Consider the following 22,784-nt stretch of genomic DNA (forward strand, 5'->3'; position numbering starts at 1 on the left):
AAAAAAGGACATAGAAAACTATTAAAGGTTTGCTCAATATTTTGCTTATCTTATGCATCACAGATTCGTTCTCATATGATCCTTTAATTTGTGACGAAAATATAACATGTACACTGCTAGGTATATGTATGGTTGACTGGTTCCTTACCCGATCTTTACGCTTTCTGCCATGACCTACACTTGTATATAAATTCTTACGAGCATCTGTTAATATATATGTAACAACTAACATCCACTTTAATTTCAACACCAAAATTGAAGTTTGGAGCAGAACTTCATAGTTCGTACAGAAAATGACGAACCCTGATGAAGAAGTAAGCGACCCTCATTGGCAAGGAGTAAGCGCTTTCATCATACCACTCTTCGATCGATTCTTCCCTTTATACAATAGAATATATAATGACATATCGTGTCAGAACTCTCGTTAAATCAGTTTATTATTAATCCTAAGGAGTTAGGATTGTAGTATATATATATAATTATTTATATATTTTTACTAATAATAACACTAACACATTAACACTCTTCTTTTTCTACTAAAATGTTCGCCCTCTAGTCATTCGATTCCCCTAAATTTATATTTTAAATTCAAAAAAAGACTATTATGTGAAGAAACAAACAAATATAACGTGTCATATATATATATATATATATATATATATATATATATATATATTTTAATAATTTAAATTTTTGAGATAAATTATTTGACACTGTTTAATAGTTGCTTTAACTTTTATTAAGTGTGGTGTCGTACTTTATCTTACAATATAAAATGATAAACTCAAAAAATATATATAGAAAAAAACTAGTCATACAAATATTTCCTCTCAGTGAAATTTTATCACAAACAAACATGTTATGTTATGCTAATCAGTAATTTTTTTTTTTGGTGACTGAAATATGCTAATCAGTAATTAGAAAATATATATAATATCTAAAAATATAAAAATTTGTCCAGCCGGAGATCATCGATCTTGGGAAACCCTATCAACACGGAAGAGAAATGATTTTCAGTGTAGGTGTTCGCTACCTAACCATTACTTGGGGAAACCAAAGAAGATTCTGGAAAGAGTTTGATAATATATCTGACCCGTTCTGTGGGTAAGTCATCTTTATATGTGTGTTTTATTACTACTCATTTTGTCTCAAACAAGAAAAACAAAATTGTTTCCCCCTCTGCTTGTCTGAGTTCGGTTTAATTAGTTTATAATGCAATTGAAGAAATTTAATATGTTTTTTCCTGATAAATATGGAGAATTATTAAAAGAAAAAATTTGTTTTTGCACTTTACATACAATTATGTTTATGTACTAAATTGATCCATATCATATAGTATAAATAATTATTATTTCATACATACACTAGATAGTAATTTTGTCACATGCATTAAAGTAATAATTTCTTTATGCAATTTATACATAACGATTTTACGTAATCTATTTCATATGCATATTAAAAAATAAATCAATCATATATTACGTAAACACATACAAAAAAATTAGCCGCTACAACATTTTTTCAAATAAAATACATATTTAAATATAAAATATACATTAAAAATAAATTAAAATAATAGTTAAAAATAGTTACAATCTATTAATACATATTTATGTTTATACATAAATATATAATAAAAAATTTGTTACGTGCATATAACATTTTTGTTTATAGAATAAATGAATTTTAAAATAAGTTTAATCTTTGAAATTTGAGTAAACACATTAGGGTAGTAAAAGAGATTGAACATGCAAAAAAAACGAACAAGGTAAAATTTAAAACTCGTCAAATTAAAAAAAAAAATACTAAATTCACAAACTAAATTCACAAATTTTGACAGCACAAAGCGGGTCGACTCGTGCGGACCAAAATTTTTTTTTTTTAAATAGTGATTAATATTATAAAAATAGATAAAACAAATAATAATTTTATAACTTCTAAACACACTCTTTTTTTATTTTTTTTTTTGTTATTAACTTTATTTATTTTATTTACGTTATCATATATGTGTTTAAGTTATATAACTTATTTTTTATATATTCTATCAATAGATATTATTGTGAATAATTTTATTAAATTTAAAAATTTTAAAAATAGTAAAATAATGTGTTATAATTTATATTTTTTATTTATATTTAATTTTTTAATTATTAATTTTTAATTAATTTTAGTAAATTTTATTTTAAAGGATAAAGTACTAAATTGGTCCCCTATGTTTGGGCATAATTCTATTTTAGTCTTTAAGATTTAAATTGTCTTATTTGAATCCAAAAAAATTTCATTTAGCATCAATTTAGTCCCACAGTGAGGTCAAACTTAAATAATTAACAGAATGTCCTACATAACAACAGTACAAGAACAAAATCGATAATCTGGAGAACAAATACAAACTCCAGAGGCACAAAATCAACCATTAATGCATCAATACATTTATTTATCATTCTCTTTAGTTCTATAGAAAATATTTTATTTATATTATAAAAAAATAATAAATAAATGTATTGATGCATCAATTGTTGATTTTGTGCCTCTAGAGCTTGTACATATTCTTCATATTATCGATTTTGTTCGAAAAAATAAGATTTTGATCCCCAACGACAGGTAAACGGGCATTTTCGGGGACTAGCCCGCTTCCCATTATTCAAGCAAGAGGGAAATTCCTAGCACATAATTAAGGGAGCCATGGAAAGGTGACTGAAACACCGGCGACTACCCGAGCTAATGATAGAGGCGAGAACACTTTCCGGCCAAGTCCCATTAATTGTTGTTATGTAGGACATTTCCTTAATTATTTAACTTTGACCTCATTGTGAGACTAAATTGATGCTAAATAAAACATTTTTGGATTCAAATAGGACACTTTAAACCTTAAGGATCGAAACAGAATTACGCCCAAACATAGGGACCAATTTAGTACTTTACCCTATTTTTAAAAAACGTTAAGCGAACTAATTCATCTCTGTGGCCTTGGCGGAGCAGAATAAACTACCCGCTTTCTCAGCCCTAAAACACGTAATATATCCTAGAGGTAATAATATCGGAGTTAGAGTTAATAAATGACTACATTGCAACAAGATTTATTAATAATGAGGGATAATCTTCTGCACACTTGGATTAAGGTTGGGAGAAGCAAAATTGCTTGTTCAAGTGAACTGGCTGGAAGTAACTGGAAAACTAAGCATGGGAGAATTGAAGCGTCATAATGGTGATTCAATTAAGACGTATGAGATATTTTATGTGGTTAGCTTCAATGAGGATGCATATGGTTGGCACTCCGCACCGGTCAAGTTCACGGTGAAACCCAGGGTGGAGCCTCTACCGTTCATCGAGGTGAATCTGGAGGAGTACCGGAAGAAGCATGGTCAGTGGCATGAGATCTCCGGTGGTCGCTTTCCAGTTTCCGGTGAAAAATATGTTGAGTTTGGAATGTACGAGGTTGAGACTGCATGGTGGAAAGGTGGCATGCATCTTGCTGGCGTCATCATTAAGGCCGTCAATGATGATGATCAAACTGCTCATACTAAAAGGGATCAACAAGGCGGTTACTCCTGTGAAAAATTATAAATTATTCAATTATTCAATTAAATATATTCAGTTAAATATGTAAACAATATACAATAATATCTTCAAGTGAAGACGTCTTTAAGAAAGCAAGGAGTATGAGAAAATATAAAATATTTGCCTTGTACAAACTAATAATATTGTGTAAATTCTAAATGTGAGAGAATTTATATTTTTTCCACTAAGTAGGTGGTGTGACCTATTAACACATTACTTGGTCTCTTAATCAAGAGATTGAGATTTCGAATTTCACTTTAAACATGAAAAATATTTTACAATATGTCATTTGGTTTTACGTGGATAATTTATGGTCAATAACTTCATACTGTTTTAGATTTGGTAAAACTCAATTAGTTTGATCATTATATTCAAATCTAATTGAGTTTTCCAAATCTAATTATTTGGTTGGATGGTTCTTAATATACATTCTTTTTAAGCTTTTAATTTATAAACTTGTATAGCCACAATTCCTATAAGGGAAAAAATTATGATCATTTTTTACTTTACTTATTTATTTAAGAAAAGTATGAAGAGACAACGTATGCTTTATACAATGTGTACAATGGAATTAATTTGAAATTAAAACTAAATTATAGGCAATTAATTAATTTTGAATAGTTTCTAATTTAAAATTTAAATCAAATATTAAGATTACGGTCGGTTTTGGAAACAAATAAACTACCCCATCTCTCACCTCTCTCTCAATACGGTTTGTCAGCGTTATATGCCTTTCTCATGGAGTCTCGCCGGTACACTAACGCCACGGTCACCAGCCGTCATCAAAAATCGAGCCGACACTGTTCTGACTGGTGCCGTTGCCGCACAGGCCACCGCCAAGGGAGGACGCGCATATTATGTGGGTCGAACTAACGGCACCGCAGCAACCCGGACGTCCAGCGCCTCCGTCGCAGCCGGTGTGTGCCTTCTTCCTGACACCGTCCTCACCTCGTCCAATGCGGCTTCGCTTTCTCCCATTCCTTCAAGTCTCTTCTCACCGACCATGCTCTTCTTCTTCTTCGGATCCAAGCATGGTTAGCTTCTTTCATGATTTGAGCCCTATGTTTCACAACAGTGCCGATTTTGTCATAACTAGTCCTTTAAAATTATGTTTCACCACAATAATAGTTTCTTCTGTTTATTCATCTTCTTCTTCTATTTTAATGGTCAATTTAGGATGGCCATTTTAGTAGGTATATGGATGGTTATTTTATTTTTATGTAGATGATTATTTTGATTGGATTGAGTTTAGTTATATATAATTAAAATATGTTAGATGCAATGTTCAATTCATTAGGTATGCGGATGATTATTTTTATCCTTAAGTGGATGATTATTTTTATTAAGGGTGAGTGGCGTGTGGCAAGCCAAGTAGCGACAGTGAAATGGGATGATTATTGATGAAGGTGAGGTGGCCGTCGGTTAAAAAAGAAGAGAGTATTGGAGGATTTCAGATGGTTATTTTTTTGAAATAACTAACTGAATTTTTTAAAAATTTAAAATTTGAAATTGGAGAATTTGAAATTTGAAATTTGATGTGAAATAACTGAATAAGAGTTTTTAAATTTATTATTTTGTTGGTAATTTTTATTTTTAACTCATATTGGATTAAATAAACAGTCCATTATACACATTGTATAAATACCTCATTAGCTCTCTAATGGACTCGTTTATTTATTTTAGGAGAAGGGATTCACAAAACAACACAGTTACATTACACACTACATAGTACGCTGTACACACTCAAACATATATTGGTTGATGTCCACTTGTGAGTGCCAATCTCTTACCCAAGGGTGGCATGGAAAATTATGATTTAGTATTTTAATTTTGTGAAAAAATACAAAATAATTGTAAATATGATCATTTTTAGATATTAAGATTTGCGTATTGAGCCAAGCGTCTGTTATGATCCAGCCAATGTTAGGCCGCTTAATTAGTTGATTAGTCTATTAGAGTTTGTTAAGAATATAAATAGGAGATTTGGATTTTCTAAAGTTTGAATTTTATTTTAGAGAGTAAAATGTGATCTCTCACCATTTATTTTATAAGTGGGACCAAGAATAAATATGAGAAAGAAACTATTTAAACGTAGAAGATCACACTTTACCCTCTAAAGTACAAATTTAGAATTTAGAGGATTTAAATTTATAAATAGAAATATTGAGTCATTGCATAAAGAACAAGAAATTAATGAATTGATATTGAACTTAGTTCAATTTAAAGTTTCTCTTCCTAACTCGAAGAAGAGTTTTAACATTGGTATTTTTTATTGAGAGCCTTTCATGGCAGAAGAAACTGAATTCGTCAGGAGCGAAATTCCTATGTTCGATGAAATCAATAGTTACTGGTGGTCCATCTTAGCCGGCCAATTTTGGGATACTAGAGGCACTACGAAAAAGTAGATATTGTTATATATTCGACATGGCATTCCTACATCGTTTCCAACCAGATATGCACCTAATCCTACCTGAAATTTGTTCGAAAGCAGTAGAAGAATGGAAAATTAAATGGAAAGAGATTAAGGCTAGGCTAAATCTCAGTCAACAACAACAAAAGCAATCACAAATTGATAAAAAAAACTCAACTGAATCTGAGCCATCAACAAAATTAGAAAATCACAGCAGCAATAGCAGAAATTCAAGAAAGAAAAGAGGAAGAAGAAGAAATTAAGCACAAAACAAAATTTGAGCAACTTAACAGAGAAGAATTAGAAGAAGAATCAAATTCCAAATCTCAATCACAACCACCACGGCACCAAGAAGGATCAATAGAAATTACAAATTAACCAAAACTACATCATATGGATATAAAAATTACAACTTCAAGAATTCAACGATCTTTTTCAACACCTCAACATCAGTTCTCAACATCATCAATCACAATTCTAGACTTTACAACATTGACAATCCAACTAGTAGATGATGAAAGCGAGATCAAAATACAAATGTTTTTACCAAAAATGCAGCATCCGATGAAGGTGAACTGGCTGAACCGAGTACTGGCTATGACGATGCAACTAGAGGCTTCAAAGATTGGTGCACAGGTGAATGGTCTGAGCTAGCAAGGGCGGTTGTAGTGCAACGAGCACCACCAGAACCTCCGGATCTGAACTCGCATGCGGTAGTCTTGGGCGAACCTACAACAGCCACGGATCTAATATGCAACACCGGTGACTCAAACAGTATTGTGGAGCTTGTGATGCACGAACCGCAACGACATCATCACGGAAAGGCAGCAAGTGGACATGCCTGGTTTGTTTCTCCAATCGCGGCTAAGCCACCACCCCTCACAGCGGCGGTATTTTCACGAGATCGCAAAGAGGAAGCCTGAACCGTGAAGGAGCAAGAAGAGGTGGCAGTTTTCAGGCGAAAGTATGGCTAGAAAAAGTTGCGGTCGAAGGCAGAAATTGAAGGGCGTTCCTCCCATCTCCCTATTCAGCTGCAGCGATAAGCAATATGGAGAAAGAGCGAACGGTTGAACTTTTGAGAAGGAGGACAAATGAAGCAGTTCCTTTTTTTTTGTTGGTCAGGTGAATTATTTTAAAGTTTGGAATCCCAAGAATTATTTGTTTGAGTTTTGGGGGTTAGAACCAACAAGTTTGTTATACTTTAGTTGGATATTATTTTAAACTTTGGAATCCTGAAAAAATTGTGTGTTATATGTAGTAGGATAAAAAATAATTGTCTTAAAATTATTTATTTTTTAATATTTTTAATAATTATAATTAGGAGTAATATTGGGTTGCTTAATTAGTTAGTCAACCTATTAGGGTGTTTAGGAATATAAATAGGAGTACTGAATCATTGTATGAAGGACAAAAAATTAATAAATTGATATTAAATTTGGTTCAATTTAAAAAATTTTTCCTTAACTCAAAAAGAGGTTCTAAATATTATGATAAGATTGCTTAAGATGGATGTCCATTTTTCACAAGGCTTGGATTTTTAAGGGAAATCATATTTAATGAAGTTTGAAATTGATGCCCATGTATGGCTATAAATAGAGAACCTGATATAAAGTAATATACACAGACACAGCAATAAACAAATCAATTCTCTTTCTCTCTTCACGAATACTTCTCTCTCTCTTCTTCTAGCTTAGTCGTCAATTCTGCAATCATCCTCTTATCCTCTGCATTGGACTCTGCAGAACCCGACGGTTGTCCAGCAGCGTTACCAAAGACTTGGGTGGGACATGGTCCAGCACCTAGGGCACGAACTCGTCCTGGGTGCTCCTTTCCGAGAACTTGTGCTAGCGAGTCATTTTGTTAAAGGTGCTTAGAGGATCCATCCTGCCTCTCAACATTCGCAATTGCTTCCTACAAATATACAACATTGGAAAGGAAGAAGTTAAAAATAGCACGATATATACAGTAAGCTATATATTGCTTCAAATTTTCAAACATGACTTACACTAACAACACGCGCATCGGGATGGATATACGAGCCATCTTTTTTCTTATGAGTCATGATAAACAACTCTCCTCTACCAACGGACCTTCCTTGCTCTCTCTCCTATATCGTTAATATTGACACAATTTAGTAAATAACAACATTTTTCAAGAAGCTTAATCAAAATCTAATGCAAATAATGACTTATTACCACTTCATCTTTTTTTCTTGCCAATATTTTGGAACCCCCAGTATGTGTGTACAGTTGCTTGCTCCGATTTAAAGTGTTCTATTTACACTTTTTCTATGAACAAATAACAAAACAAATGTAAATGAGAAAGAAAAAGTTGAATATAAAATGTAAAGGAATTAATATGTATAAACATTTTTTTTGTGGAAATAATAAAATATACCAAGGCTTACCTGTGTTTCTTCATTCAGGCGATAATCAACGAACTTTTTTCAATCATTTTTGTCTATTCCTTTCGGGTGATGCTGAAGATTTTTCTCATAAGTCCTTATTTGTTTGTAACACCTATGAAACAAGTGGTGCCTTGTATCTTTCCAGTTCTTTCCTATTCTCTTCAAAATATCGCACTTTATTTTTCCTCCGGCATCGTCCTCATAGTAAAAGACCCGCTGCAATTAGTATACATTGTCATTAACGAAGGCCAACGAACAAGTATAAGACTAATAATTTGAAAAAATGCCACAACCATTATAGGCTAATTTAAATTTTTAAAGTATGACCTTCAAATCCAGTACAAGCAGTCGCAATTACGTATAAATGTGAAGTGCTTAAATGATGATGTGAAAAACACAATATGAAAATTTTACTACCCATATAATTTACCCATGCAAAAGACCTTAAAAAAATACCGAATACTAAAATTGCTTAAATTGTAGAAGCTTAAAGCTGTACCTTAAGCATGTCGTACACATGTTCCCTCTTTGCTTTGCTCACCAGCTTCCAACTGTGTAAGTGTATGGGGAACTGGGAATAATCTGCACCCAAACTCTCGATGAAACCACTCAATAATCCTGCCGCCTGACCAATCGGTTGCGACTCCCTGTTAAATGGGAGTACTATCTTTGTATTGGAAGGGAGGGCTATAGCCTCCTTCACGCTCAGCTTAGAAACTTTTCTCACGACGTCCTTTAAGAAGTGTATGAGAAACAAAATTACTATATAATCATTGCACAAAAGAAAAATAGAAGTAAAGGACTATGAAGATAACTATTTACGAAAATGGGAGGAAAAATGTTTACCGATAACAATAACTTCCCAGAAATCTGTATCTTTGGCTTTCTTGTTGTTATGCTGACCTTCGACTTCTTGGGCAGCAAGCAAGTCGTCGATGTGGTCATCAAACGACGGAACTTCATCTGCCTTTGGGTCGTAATCCTCATCCCCTAATTCATGATCAGCCACTTCCGCGCAATGCCGAGTCTCTATGTTGTCTGTTGGAGTTTGAGGGTCATCAGCAGTACTCGACTGTGCATTACTATGATGGATGTGCGGTGCACGAAACGGTTCATTCATACGGGTTGCCGGAGCTCTATTAGCTGAGGATGAAATCGGAGGAGCCCTATCACGTGGTTGTTCCCGTGATGTCTGAGCTCCTCTAGTCGTGGACACAACCTTAACGCAATGTGAAACCATTTAGAATTATATCTTAGAGAACGAATTAATATTGAGAATTATTTTATTTCATAAACTAATAATTTTGTCGGGAGAAAAATTAATGCGGTTCGATGATACAATTGAAGGACATATAATTTTCACATAAGGTTACGTCAAGAAATGTTAACCACAAACACTAACCGTTGTCTCTTCAGTACCGGCATTAGTTCCGGTATCTTTCGGGGATTTCCGTATAATGTTGTACCTTGGTTTCCTAGGCATCTGGTGCACGAAATTGTGATCTCAGTCAACGGCGTCAGAAACTCTGTGCGCACGTCTTAATAAATTGTTTTTCATTCACAACTTCGATATAACTAACCAGCAAGTGCACTGGGTCGTCCAAGTAATAAACCTTACGTGAGTAAGGGTCGATCCCACGGAGATTGTTGGCTTGAAGCAAGCTATGGTCGCCTTGTAAATCTCTGTCAGGCAGATATAAAATAGTTATGGAGTTTTCGAACATAAATAACAAATAGATAGAAAATAAGGATAGAAACACTTATGTATATCATTGGTGAGAATTTCAAATAAGTGTATAGAGATGCTTTCGTTCCTCTGAACCTCTGCTTTCTTGCTGTCTTCATCCAATCAGTCTTACTCCTTTCCATGGCTGGCTTTATGTAAGGACATCACCGTTGTCAAAGGCTACTTTTAATCCTCTCTGGAAAATGGTCTGATGTGCTGTCACTGCATGGCTAATCGTCTGGAGGCATCACCCTTGTCAATGGCTGCATCCTATCCTCTTGTGAAAATGGTCCAAATGCTCTGTCACAGCACGGCTAATCATCTGAGGTTCTCGATCATGCTGGAATAGGATTCACCCTCCTTTTGCGTCTGTCACTACGCCCAGCACTCGCGAGTTTGAAGTTCGTCACAGTCATTCAATCCTAGAGTCCTACTCAGAATACCACAGACAAGGTTTAGACTTTCCGGACTCTCATGAATGCCGCCATCAATCTAGCTTATACCACGAAGATTCTGATTAAGAGATCCAAGAGATACTCATTCAATCTAAGGTGGAACGGAAGTGGTTGTCAGGCACGCGTTCGTGGGGGAATGATGATGATTGTCACGTTCATCACATTCAGGTTGAAGTGCGAATGAATATCTTAGAAGCGGAATAAGTTGAATTGAATAGAAAAATAGTAGTACTTTGCATTAATCTTTGAGGAACAGCAGAGCTCCACACCTTAATCTATGGAGTGCAGAAACGCTACCGTATGAAAATACATAAGTGAATATAGGGTTGGCATGGCCGAGTGGCCAGCCTCCCATGGAGGTCTAGAGATCTAAAAATGATCAAAAGATAATCCAAAGATGTCTAATACAATAGTAAAAAGTCCTATTTATAATAAACTAGTTACTAGGGTTTACAGAAGTAAGTAATTGATGCATAAATCCACTTCCGGGGCCCACTTGGTGTGTGCTTGGGCTGAGCTTGAATGTTACACATGCAAAGGATCTTTCTGGAGTTGAACGCCAGGTTGTAACGTATTTCTGGCGTTCAACTCTGGTTTGTGACGTGTTTCTGGCGTTTAACTCTAGACAACAGCGTAGAACTGGCGTTCAACGCCCTTTTACGTCATCTAAACTCGATCAAAGTATGGACTATTATACATTGCTAGAAAGCCCTAGATGTCTACTTTCCAACGCAATTGGAAGCGCGCCATTTTGAGTTCTGTAACTCCAGAAAATTCACTTTGAGTGCAGGGAGGTCAGAATCCAACAGCATTAGCAGTCCTTCTTCAACCTCTGAATCTGATTTTTGCTCAAGTCCCTCAATTTCAGCCAGAAAATACCTGAAATCACAGAAAAATACACAAACTCATAGTAAAGTCCAGAAATGTGAATTTAACATAAAAACTAATAAAAACATCCCTAAAAGTAACTAGATTCTACTAAAAACATAATAAAAATAATGCCAAAAAGCGTATAAATTATCCGCTCATCACAACACCAAACTTAAATTGTTGCTTGTCCCCAAGCAAATAAAAATCAAATAGGATAAAAAGAAGAGAATATACTATAAATTCCAAACTATCAATGAAACATAGCTCCAATCAGATGAGCGGGACTTGTAGCTTTTTGCCTCTTGAATAGTTTTGGCATCTCACTTTATCCATTGAGGTTCAGAATGATTGGCATCTATAGGAACTCAGAGTTCAGATAGTGTTATTGATTCTCCCAGTTCAGTATGATGATTCTTGAACACAGCTATTTTATGAGTCTTGGCCGTGGCCCTAAGCACTTTGTTTTCCAGTATTACCACCGGATACATAAATGCCACAGACACATAACTGGGTGAACCTTTTCAGATTGTGTCCAGGGTTCTTAAGCACACTCTTCTTTTACTTTGGACCTTGACTTTAACCGCTTAGTCTCAAGTTTTCACTTGACACTTTCACGCCACAAGCACATGGTTAGGGACAGCTTGGTTTAGCCGCTTAGGCCAGGATTTTATTCCTTTATGCCCTTCTCTCCACTGATGCTCAAAGCCTTGGAATCCTTTTTATTTACCCTTGCCTTTTGGTTTTAAGGGTTATTGGCTTTTTGCTCTTGCCTCTTGGTTTTAAGAGCTTTTGGCTTTTTCTACTTGCTTTTTCTTTTTATTTTTTATTTTTTGCCTATATTTTTTTCTCTTTTTTTTTCTGCAAGCTTTGTTCTTTGCTGCTTTTTCTTGCTTCAAGAATCATTTTTATAATTTTTCAGATTATCAAATAACATGTCTCCTTATCATCATTCTTTCAAGAGCCAACATATTTAACATTCTTAAACAACAACTTCAAAAGACATATGCACTGTTCAAGCATTCATTCAGAAAATAAAAAGTATTGTTACCACATCAATATAATTAAACTAAGTTCAAGGATAAATTTGAAACTCATGTACTTCTTGTTCTTTTGAATTAAAACAGTTTTCATTTAAGAGAGGTGATGGATTCATAGGACATTCATAACTTTAAGACAAAGTTACTAAATACTAATGATCATGTAATAAGACACAAATATGGATAAGCACTTAACATATAGAAAATGAAAAATAGAGAAAGTAAGAACAAGGAATGAGTCCACCTTAGTGATGGTGGCGTTTCCTTCTTGAGGAACCAATGATGTCCTTGAGCTCTTCTATGTCTCTTCCTTGTCTTTGTTGCTCCTCCATCATTGCTTTTTGATCTTCTCTTATTTCATGAAGGATGATGGAGTGCTCTTGATGTTCCACCCTTAATTGTCCCAAGTTGGAACTTAATTCTCCTAGGGAGGTGTTGATTTGCTCCCAATAGTTTTGTGGAGGAAAATACATTTGAGGCATCTCCGGGATCTCATGGTGATGAGCTTCTCTTCCTTAATGGGAATGTCTCCTTCTATGAAAGCTCCAACTGAGTAACATAGATGGCAAATAAGATGAGGAAAAGCTAGCCTTGCCCAAGAAGAGGGCTTTTCGGCTATTTTTGTAGAGTTCAAGGGAGATGACTTCATGAACTTCTACTTTCTCTCCAATCATGATGCTATGAATCATGATGGCCCAATCCACAGTAACTTCGGATCGGTTGCTAGTGGGGATGATGGAGCGTTGTATGAACTCTAACCATCCTCTAGCTACAGGCTTGTCGTCCAGTCTTCTTAGTTGAACCGGCTTGCCTTTGGAGTCAATCTTCCATTGAGCTCCTTCCACACATATGTCCATGAGGACTTGGTCCAACCTTTGATTAAAGTTGACCCTTCTAGTGTAGGGGCGTGCATCTCCTTGCATCATAGGCAAGTTAAATGCCAACCTTACATTTTCCGGACTAAAATCTAAGTATTTCCCCCGAACCATTGTAATATAATTCTTTGGGTTTGGGTTCATACTTTGATCATGGTTCCTAGTGATCCATGCATTGGCATAGAACTCTTGAACCATTAGGATACCGACTTGTTGGATGGGGTTTGTTAGAACTTCCCAACCTCTTCTTTGGATTTCATGTCGGATCTCCGGATACTCATTTCTCTTGAGCTTGAAAGGGACCTCGGGGATCACCTTCTTTTTGACCACAACATCATAGAAGTGGTCTTGATGAGCTTTGGAGATGAATCTTTCCATCTCCCATGACTCGGAGGTGGAAGCTTTTGTCTTTCCTTTCCCTTTTCTAGAGGATTCTCTGGTCTTAGGTGCCATCAATGGTAATGGAAAAACAAAAAGCTTATGCTTTTACCACACCAAACTTAGAATATTGCTCGCCCTCGAGCAAGAGAAGAAAGAATAGATGAAGAAGAATAAGAAAATATGGAGGAGAGGGGGGAGTGGTGTATTCAGCCAAGAAGAGAAGAGAGGGTTGTGTTGTGTGGAAATGAGGAGGAATGGAGGGCTATATATAGGGAAGGGAGGGGGGTAAGGTTCGGCCATAAGGGTGGGTTTTGGGTGGGAAAGTGATTTTGAATTTTGAAGGTAGGTGGAGTTTATGAGGTAGGTTTATGGGGAGGAGTGGATGGATGTGAGTGGTGAAGTGGTGATAGGGAAGAGAGATTGAGGTGATTGGTGAAGAGTTTTGGGGAAGAGTGTTTATGGGATTGTGTGAAAGAGGGGTGAGAAGAAATGAGTGGAGGTAGGTGGGGATCCTGTGGGATCCACAGATCCTGAGGTGTTCAAGGATTTACAACCTTGGACCAAATTGGGCATGCAAAATGCCCTTGCACACAACTCTGGGCGTTCAGCGCCAGATTGGTGCTTGTTCTGGGCGTTGAACGCCCATTTGTTGCCCATTTCTAGCGTTGAACGCCAGAACCATGCTTGTTCTGGGCGTTCAGCGCCAGCTCTTCTCCAGGGTGCAATTCTGGCGTTCAAACGCCCAGATGCTGCCCATTTTGGGTGTTCAGCGCCAGAACCATGCTCTGTTCTGGTGTTGAACGCCAGCCATATACTTCTTACTGGTGTTTAAACGCCAGTAAGGTTTTCCTCCAGGGTGTGATTTTTCTTCTGCTGTTTTTTATTCCATTTTCAAGTTTTATATTTATTTTGTGACTCCACATGATCATGAACCTACAAAGACATATAACTAGTAAAAAATATAGTTAAATAAAAATTGGGTTGCCTCCCAACAAGCGCTTCTTTAATGTCAATAGCTTGATAGTGGGCTCTCATGGAGCCTCACAGATGTTCAGAACATTGTTGAGATTTCCCAACACCAAACTTAGAGTTTGGATATGGGAGTTCAACACCAAACTTAGAGTTTGACTGTGGGGGCTCTGGTTGACTCTGTTTTGAGAGAAGCTTTTTATGCTTCCTCTCCAGGTTTACAGAAGGGTAACCTTGAGTTGTAAACACAAGAGAGTCCTCATTCAATTGAATGACTAATTCACCTCTGTCAACATCAATCACAGCTCTTGCTGTGGCTAGGAAGGGTCTTCCAAGGATGATGGATTCATCCTCATCCCTCCCAATATCTAGGACTATGAAATCAGCAGGGATGTAAAGGCCTTCAACCTTTACTAACACATCCTCTACTTGTCCATAAGCCTATTTTCTTGAACTGTGCTGTCATCTCTAATGAGATTTTAGTAGCTTGCACCCCATAGATTCCCAGTTTCTCTATTACAGAGAGGGGCATGAGGTTTATCCCTGAACCAAGGTCACACAGAGCCTTATCAAATATCATGTTGCCTATGGTACAAGGTATTATGAACTTTCTAGGATCCTGTTTCTTCTGAGGCAATGTTAGTTGATCCAGATCACTCAGTTCATTAGTGAACAAGGGAGGTTTATCTTCCCAAGTTTTAATACCAAATAGTTTGGCATTCAGCTTCATGATTGCACCAAGGTACTTGGTAACTTGCTCTTCAGTAACATCCTCATTCTCTTCAGAAGAGGAATACTCATCAGAGCTCATGAATGGCATAAGGAGGTTTAATGGAATCTCTATGGTCTCTAGATGAGCCTTAGATTCCTTTGGTTCCTCAAAGGGAAACTCCTTATTAATCACTGGACGTCCCAGGAGGTCTTCCTCACTGGGATTCACGTCCTCTCCTTCCCTTACAGGTTTGGCCATGGTGATCAATTCAATGGCCTTGCACTCTCCTTTTGGATTTTCTTCTGTATTGCTTGGGAGAGTACTAGGAGGGATTTCAGTGATCCTTTTACTCAGCTGGCCCACTTGTGCTTCCAAATTTCTAATGGAGGACCTTGTTTCATTCATAAAACTTACAGTGGCCTTAGATAGATCAGAGACTAAGTTTGCTAAATTAGAGGTATTTTGTTCAGAGTTCTCTGTCTGTTGCTGAGTGGATGGTGGAAAAGGTTTACTATTGCTAAACCTGTTTCTTCCACCATTATTAAAGCCTTATTGAGGCTTTTGTTGATCCTTCCATGAGAGATTTGGGTGATTTCTCCATGAGGGGTGATAGGTGTTTCCATAAGGTTCACCCATGTAATTCACCTATGTTATTGCAGGGTTCTCAGGATCATAGGCCTCTTCTTCAGAAGGCGCCTCTTGAGTACTGTTGGATGCAGCTTGCATTCCATTCAGACTCTAAGAGATCATATTGACTTGCTGAGTCAATATTTTATTCTGAGCCAATATTGGCATTCAGAGTATCAATTTCAAGAACTCTCTTCTTCATAGGCGTCCCATTATTCACAGGATTCCTTTCAGAAGTGTACATGAACTGGTTATTAGCAACCATGTCAATGAGTTCTTGAGCTTCTGCAGGCGTTTTCTTTAGGTGAATGGATCCACCTGCAGAAGTATCCAATGACATCTTAGATAACTCAGACAGACCATCATAGAATATATCCAAGATGGTCCATTCTGAAAGCATGTCAAAAGGACACTTTTTGGTCAGTCCTTTGTATCTCTCTCAAGCTTCATAGAGGGATTCACCTTCTTTCTGTCTGAAGGTCTGAACATCCACTCTAAGCTTACTCAGCTTTTGAGGAGGAAAGAACTTGGCTAAGAAAGCCTTAACCAGCTTATCCCAAGAGTTCAGGCTATCCTTAGGTTGAGAGTCCAACCATATTCTAGCTCTGTCTCTTACAGCAAAAGAGAAAAGCATGAGCCTGTAGACTTCAGGATCTACTCCATTAGTCTTAACAGTATCACAGATCTGTAAGAATTCAGTTAAGAATTGAAAAGGATCTTCAGATGGAAGTCCATGAAACTTGCAGTTCTGCTGCATCAGAGAAACTAATTGAGGTTTCAGCTCAAAATTGTTTGCTCCAATGGCAGGAATGGAGATGCTTCTTCCATGTAAATTGGAATTAGGTGCAGTAAAGTTACCAAGCATCCTCCTTGCATTATTATTATTTTCGGCTGCCATCTCCTCTTCATGTTCGAAAATTTCTGAAAGGTGCTTGCTGGATTGTTGTAATTTAGCTTTTCTTAGTTTCCTCTTCAGAGTCCTTTCAGGTTCTGGATCTGCTTCAACAAGAATATTCTTGTCCTTGCTCCTGCTCATATGAAAAAGAGGGACAGAAAAATAATAATAATAGGGATCCTTTTTACCACAGTATAGAGGTCCCTGTGTGAGTAGAAGAAAAAAAGAAGAAAAAAAATTCGAACACAGATGGAAGAGGGGGTTCGAATTTGGGTGAGATGAAGTGTTAGTAGATGAATAAATAAATAGAAGGAGATAAGAGAGAAGGAGAATTTTCGAAAATTATTTTTGAAAAAGAGTTAGTGATTTTCGAAAATAGTTTTTGAAAAAGGTTAGTAATTTTTTGAAAATTAAAATCAAAAATTAAAATAATTAGTTAATTAAAAAGAAATTTTGAAAAAGAGGGAAGATATTTTCAAAAATTAGAGAGAGAGTTAGTTAGGTAGTTTTGAAAAAGATAAGAAACAAACAAAAAGTTAGTTAGTTAGTTGAAACAAATTTGAAAATCAATTTTGAAAAGATAAGAAGATAAGAAGTTAGAAAAGATATTTTAAAATCAAATTTTTGAAAAAGATGTGATTTTGAAAAAGATAAGATAGAAAGATATTTTTGAAAAGATATGATTGAAATTAGTTTTGAAAAAGATTTGATTTTTTTTTAAATCACAATTAATGACTTGATTCACAAGAAATCACAAGATATGATTCTAGAACTCAAAGTTTGAATCTTTCTTAACAAGCAAGTAACAAACTTGAAATTTTTGAATCAAAACATTAATTGATGATGTTATTTTCGAAAATTAGGAGATAAATATAAGAAAAAGATTTTTGAAAAATATTTTTAAAATTTTCGAAAATAACTAAGAAAAATGAAAAAGATTTGATTTTTTTGAAAAAGATTTTGAAAAAGATAAGATTTTTAAATTGAAAATTTGATTTGACTCATAAAAACAACTAGATTTTAAAGATTTTTGAAAAAGTCAAATCTAATTTTCGAAATTTTGAGAGAGAAAAAGGGGAAGATATTTTTTTTTTATTTTTGAAATTTTAATGATGAGAGAGAAAAACATGAAAAATGATGCAATGCATGAAAGTTATGGATCAAAACAATGAATGCATGCAAGAATGCTATGAATGTCAAGATGAACACCAAGAACACTTTGAAGATCATGATGAACATCAAGAACATATTTTTGAAAAATTTTTAATGCAAAGAAAACATGCAAGACACCAAACTTAAAAATTTTTCATGTATAAACACTATGAATGCAATAATGCATATGAAAAACACCATACAACATGAAACAAGAAAACATCAAGATCAAACAAGAAGACTTACCAAGAACAACTTGAAGATCATGAAGAACACTATGAATGCATGAATTTTTCGAAAAATGCAAGATGAGTATGCAATTGACACCAAACTTTCAACTTGACTCAAGACTCAAACAAGAAACATGAAATATTTTTTTGATTTTTATGCTTTTATAATTTTTTTGTATTTTCTTTTAATTTTTTTTAATTTTTTTCGAAAACAAAGGAGAAAATTTTTGAAAGATTTTTGAAAAATTTTTTGAAAATAAAACAAAAAGAAAATTACCTAATCTGAGCAACAAGATGAACCGTCAGTTGTCCAAACTCGAACAATCCCCGGCAACGGCGTCAGAAACTCTGTGCGCATGTCTTAATAAATTGTTTTTCATTCACAACTTCGATACAACTAACCAGCAAGTGCACTGGGTCGTCCAAGTAATAAACCTTACGTGAGTAAGGTCGATTCCACGGAGATTGTTGGCTTGAAGCAAGCTATGGTCACCTTGTAAATCTCTGTCAGGCGGATATAAAATAGTTATGGAGTTTTCGAACATAAATAATAAATAGATAGAAAATAAGGATAGAAACACTTATGTATATCATTGGTGAGAATTTTAGATAAGTGTATAGAGATGCTTTTGTTCCTCTAAACCTCTGCTTTCCTGCTGTCTTCATCCAATCAGTCTTACTCCTTTCCATGGCTGGATTTATGTAAGGACATCACCATTGTCAATGGCTACTTTTAATCCTCTCTGGAAAATGGTCCGATGCACTGTCACTGCATGGCTAATCGTCTGGGGCATCACCCTTGTCAATGGCTGCATCCTATCCTCTTGTGAAAATGGTCCAAATGCTTTGTCACAGCACGGCTAATCATCTGAGGTTCTCGATCATGCTGGAATAGGATTCACCCTCCTTTTGCGTCTGTCACTACGCCCAGCACTCGCGAGTTTGAAGTTCGTCACAGTCATTCAATCCTAGAGTCCTACTCAGAATACCACAGACAAGGTTTAGACTTTCCGGACTCTCATGAATGCCGCCATCAATCTAGCTTATACCACGAAGATTCTGATTAAGAGATCCAAGAGATACTCATTCAATCTAAGGTGGAACGGAAGTGGTTGTCAGGCACGCGTTCGTGGGGGAATGATGATGATTGTCACGTTCATCACATTTAGGTTGAAGTGCGAATGAATATCTTAGAAGCGGAATAAGTTGAATTGAATAGAAAAACAGTAGTACTTTGCATTAATCTTTGAGGAACAGCAGAGCTCCACACCTTAATCTATGGAGTGCAGAAACTCTACCGTATGAAAATACATAAGTGAATATAGGGTAGGCATGGCCGAGTGGCCAGCCTCCCATAGAGGTCTAGAGATCTAAAAATGATTAAAAGATAATCCAAAGATGTCTAATACAATAGTAAAAAGTCCTATTTATAATAAACTAGTTACTAGGGTTTACAGAAGTAAGTAATTGATGCATAAATCCACTTCCGGGGCCCACTTGGTGTGTGCTTGGATTGAGCTTGAATGTTACACGTGCAGAGGCTCTTTCTGGAGTTGAACGCCAGGTTGTAACGTATTTCTGGCGTTCAACTCTGGTTTGTGACATGTTTCTGGCGTTTAACTCTAGACAGCAGCGTAGAACTGGCGTTCAACGCCATTTTATGTCGTCTAAACTCGATCAAAGTATGGACTATTATACATTTCTGGAAAGCCCTGGATGTCTACTTTCCAAAGCAATTGGAAGCGCGCCATTTTGAGTTCTGTAGCTCCAGAAAATCCACTTTGAGTGCAGGGAGGTCAGAATCCAACAGCATCAGCAGTCCTTCTTCAACCTCTGAATCTGATTTTTGCTCAAGTCCTTCAATTTCAGCCAGAAAATACCTGAAATCACAGACACAAACTCATAGTAAAGTCCAGAAATGTGAATTTAACATAAAAACTAATGAAAACATCCCTAAAAGTAACTAGATTCTACTAAAAACATACTAAAAATAATGCCAAAAAGCGTATAAATTATCCGCTCATCAGCATCCTTACAAACCTGTATAGAAAACAATATTAGTAGACACATGACAAGCACAACATAAAAAAAATTCTTAAAGCAAATAGAGAATACAAATTATACCCCAAAAATAGGGAATAAAAAATTATGAAATCTATATGGAACACTATAAGGCACATTACATGATACATCATAGACTGATAGAATATTAGAATTTATTTTTTTAAATAAATTAACAACATAATCAACTAAGTCTAATTAAATTAGTTTAAAATAAAAAACATTAATTAGTTTTAATGTTAGTTGAAGTCTTACTATTTAATAGGATTAATAACTGGTTTCTCAATAAATTTGAATGTGTCATAATTAAAAATGTGTATATCAATTTAATTCTTGACCCGGTAAGTAAAACAACTTGTATAACTGTAAAATTATTTATTACCAAAAGCCAATAATCAAGCTTGACAAACTGCAACAGTTATACTAAATTCGATATTCAATATTCAAATATATAAACAAATAATTAATGGTATGATATAATATTACAATAAATAGAAAGGTGAGTTGTTATGTAGAGGTGGGTTCCCTAATGAATCTTGCATTGAAACTCTTCCCTGCTCCCTACTTACCTTGCTTATATTTGGCGATAAAAAAAGGGAGTAGAATTTAAATCAACAATGCACATATAATCTAAATCCATCAACCAAGGTCAAACTCACAGTAATAACACCTTCCTCACAGTACTAGCAGCAACCATACCAAATTAATTAGCTGATAACATAATTTCAATGACAATTAGTAAACCATATCAAGAAGTTCTTATCTCATAAGCCATAACATAGCAGCAGCAACAACCAACAAAATTAACCCAGAATTAACATATGCAATCCAATAAAAAAATATAGAAGGAACGGAACAAAAGCAACTAAAATCAGACAAATGGGGATGGCGAACAATGAAAAGTATAAAAAAAGTAAGGACATGAACAAAAAAGGCAAGAATATGAACCAGTGAAGGGACGGCATAGAGACGAAAAACACACGACAGCCGGCAGGAGAAAGGGAAGAACAGCAACGACTGTGGGAGAATAAGGGAGACTGTTGGATTCCTGAACCAGGCCTTTTTATTTGTTTTTTGGTATCTAAAACGACGTTTAGATCCTTCATTTATTTTCAAGAAACAAAATAAAAACATCATGAGAGTTACACTTATCTGTAATCATAATACTGGAAGAGGAGAAAGAAAAATACGCATAACTAACTTATGATTAGTCTAAAATAATGAAAGAAGAGAAGGGAAATTACATAAGAAATCTACTTAACACATATTTTTAATGAAAGGCTTGATTTGATTAATATGACTGTATATATGATAAGTAGAATGATATATTGATATATAATCTTTTTATATATACGTATATAAAAAAATAGACCAAAATTTTCAACTCAAAATAATAAGATAACTAAATTAAGGTACCATATATCATGTACGATCAATATCTATACATCATGTGTGTATGTATAATCAACTTAGAATATATGAATGTTGTATTTTTAATAATTTAGGATTAATATCAAATTATATTATTAACGGATTTAAACAATAAGAATTAATTAATACAACATTTATAAAATATAATTCCTTATATTTAGAGTCCTAACTTTTTATTCAGTATAATAAATAAATATACCTAATAAATTAAATTTAGCATCAAAAGTGGGATTGGGATTGGAACAAAAAACAAAGACAAAGACAAAAGCAAATAAACTTTTATGAGCAAATAGAATCTAAGCAGAGCAAAGCACAATCATCCATTCTAACAAAAAGATGCTATATATGAAACTAGGGGTGGTATGGTTTGGATTTTTATAAATCCAAACTGGATCCACTTTAGAACTAGTTTTATGGTTTTAAATTTGGTTTTTTTTTTAAATCCAAATCTAAAATTCGGTTTTTTTTTTTATAAAATCCAGTTTTAAAACCGGATTTTTAACCAAAAATCCAGTTTTAAAACCAATTTTTGAAAATCCAGTTTTAAAACTAGTTTATTCAACCAAAAATTTAATTTTAAAACTAGTTTTTAAAAATCTAATTTTCAAACCAAATATTTTAATAAAAAATCCAATTATGTGTCTTTCAAAATAAGACTGCAAAAAACAGAAGAAGATGGTGCTAACAAGAATAAGCTATTTAGCTTAAAGACTAAAAGAGCCACTATTGACCATGATGAAGAAGAAAGATATTTATGATTAAAAAAAAATTTAATTAAAAAATAAAAATAGAATTGAGATTCACACATGCACATGCCTCTTCCAATATCGTAGTAGTAGGAGAATGAAGGGACCAAAACCAACATAGAAAAGGGTAGCAAAAGATTAATAGGAACCCTTTAAATGACTTAATTATCAATCCAATTTCAAGAAAAATAGGAAAATCAGACAATAACATAAACACAAACACTGCATAATTCATAATTCTG

General features: G+C 34.8%; 1 protein-coding gene, 1 long non-coding RNA gene and 1 other non-coding gene across 3 annotated transcripts; 2 read left to right on the forward strand and 1 right to left on the reverse strand.

The window, feature by feature from the left end:
- Positions 1–214: 214 nt before the first annotated feature.
- LOC112741959 (uncharacterized protein PHLOEM PROTEIN 2-LIKE A4) lies at positions 215–3,746 on the forward strand. The gene is made up of 3 exons (XM_025791154.3): positions 215–338; positions 962–1,104; positions 3,120–3,746. Exons 1-3 carry the CDS (start codon positions 294–296, stop codon positions 3,562–3,564), a joined length of 633 nt encoding a protein of 210 aa, XP_025646939.1. The 5' UTR covers positions 215–293; the 3' UTR covers positions 3,565–3,746.
- Positions 3,747–5,683: 1,937 nt separating this feature from the next.
- LOC114925136 (uncharacterized) lies at positions 5,684–7,191 on the reverse strand. Its single transcript, XR_003813473.2, has 2 exons — positions 6,516–7,191; positions 5,684–6,028 (listed from the first exon to the last, which is right to left on the reverse strand). It is a non-coding gene; the product is annotated as an uncharacterized lncRNA (long non-coding RNA).
- A 9,230-nt stretch (positions 7,192–16,421) lies between these two features.
- On the forward strand, positions 16,422–16,529 carry LOC112746719 (small nucleolar RNA R71). Its single transcript, XR_003174587.1, has one exon. It is a non-coding gene; the product is annotated as a small nucleolar RNA R71 (small nucleolar RNA).
- Positions 16,530–22,784: the final 6,255 nt, after the last annotated feature.

The sequence above is a fragment of the Arachis hypogaea genome, chromosome 14, assembly GCF_003086295.3.
Source record: "Arachis hypogaea cultivar Tifrunner chromosome 14, arahy.Tifrunner.gnm2.J5K5, whole genome shotgun sequence".
Lineage (NCBI taxonomy): Eukaryota > Viridiplantae > Streptophyta > Magnoliopsida > Fabales > Fabaceae > Arachis > Arachis hypogaea.

Coding starts and splice junctions, on each gene's coding strand:
- LOC112741959 (XM_025791154.3), top strand. CDS start 294: ATGACGAACCCTGATGAAGAAGTAAGCGACCCTCATTGGCAAGGA. Junction 339..961: donor GCGACCCTCATTGGCAAGGA/GTAAGCGCTTTC, acceptor AAATTTGTCCAG/CCGGAGATCATCGATCTTGG. Junction 1,105..3,119: donor ATATCTGACCCGTTCTGTGG/GTAAGTCATCTT, acceptor ACTTGGATTAAG/GTTGGGAGAAGCAAAATTGC.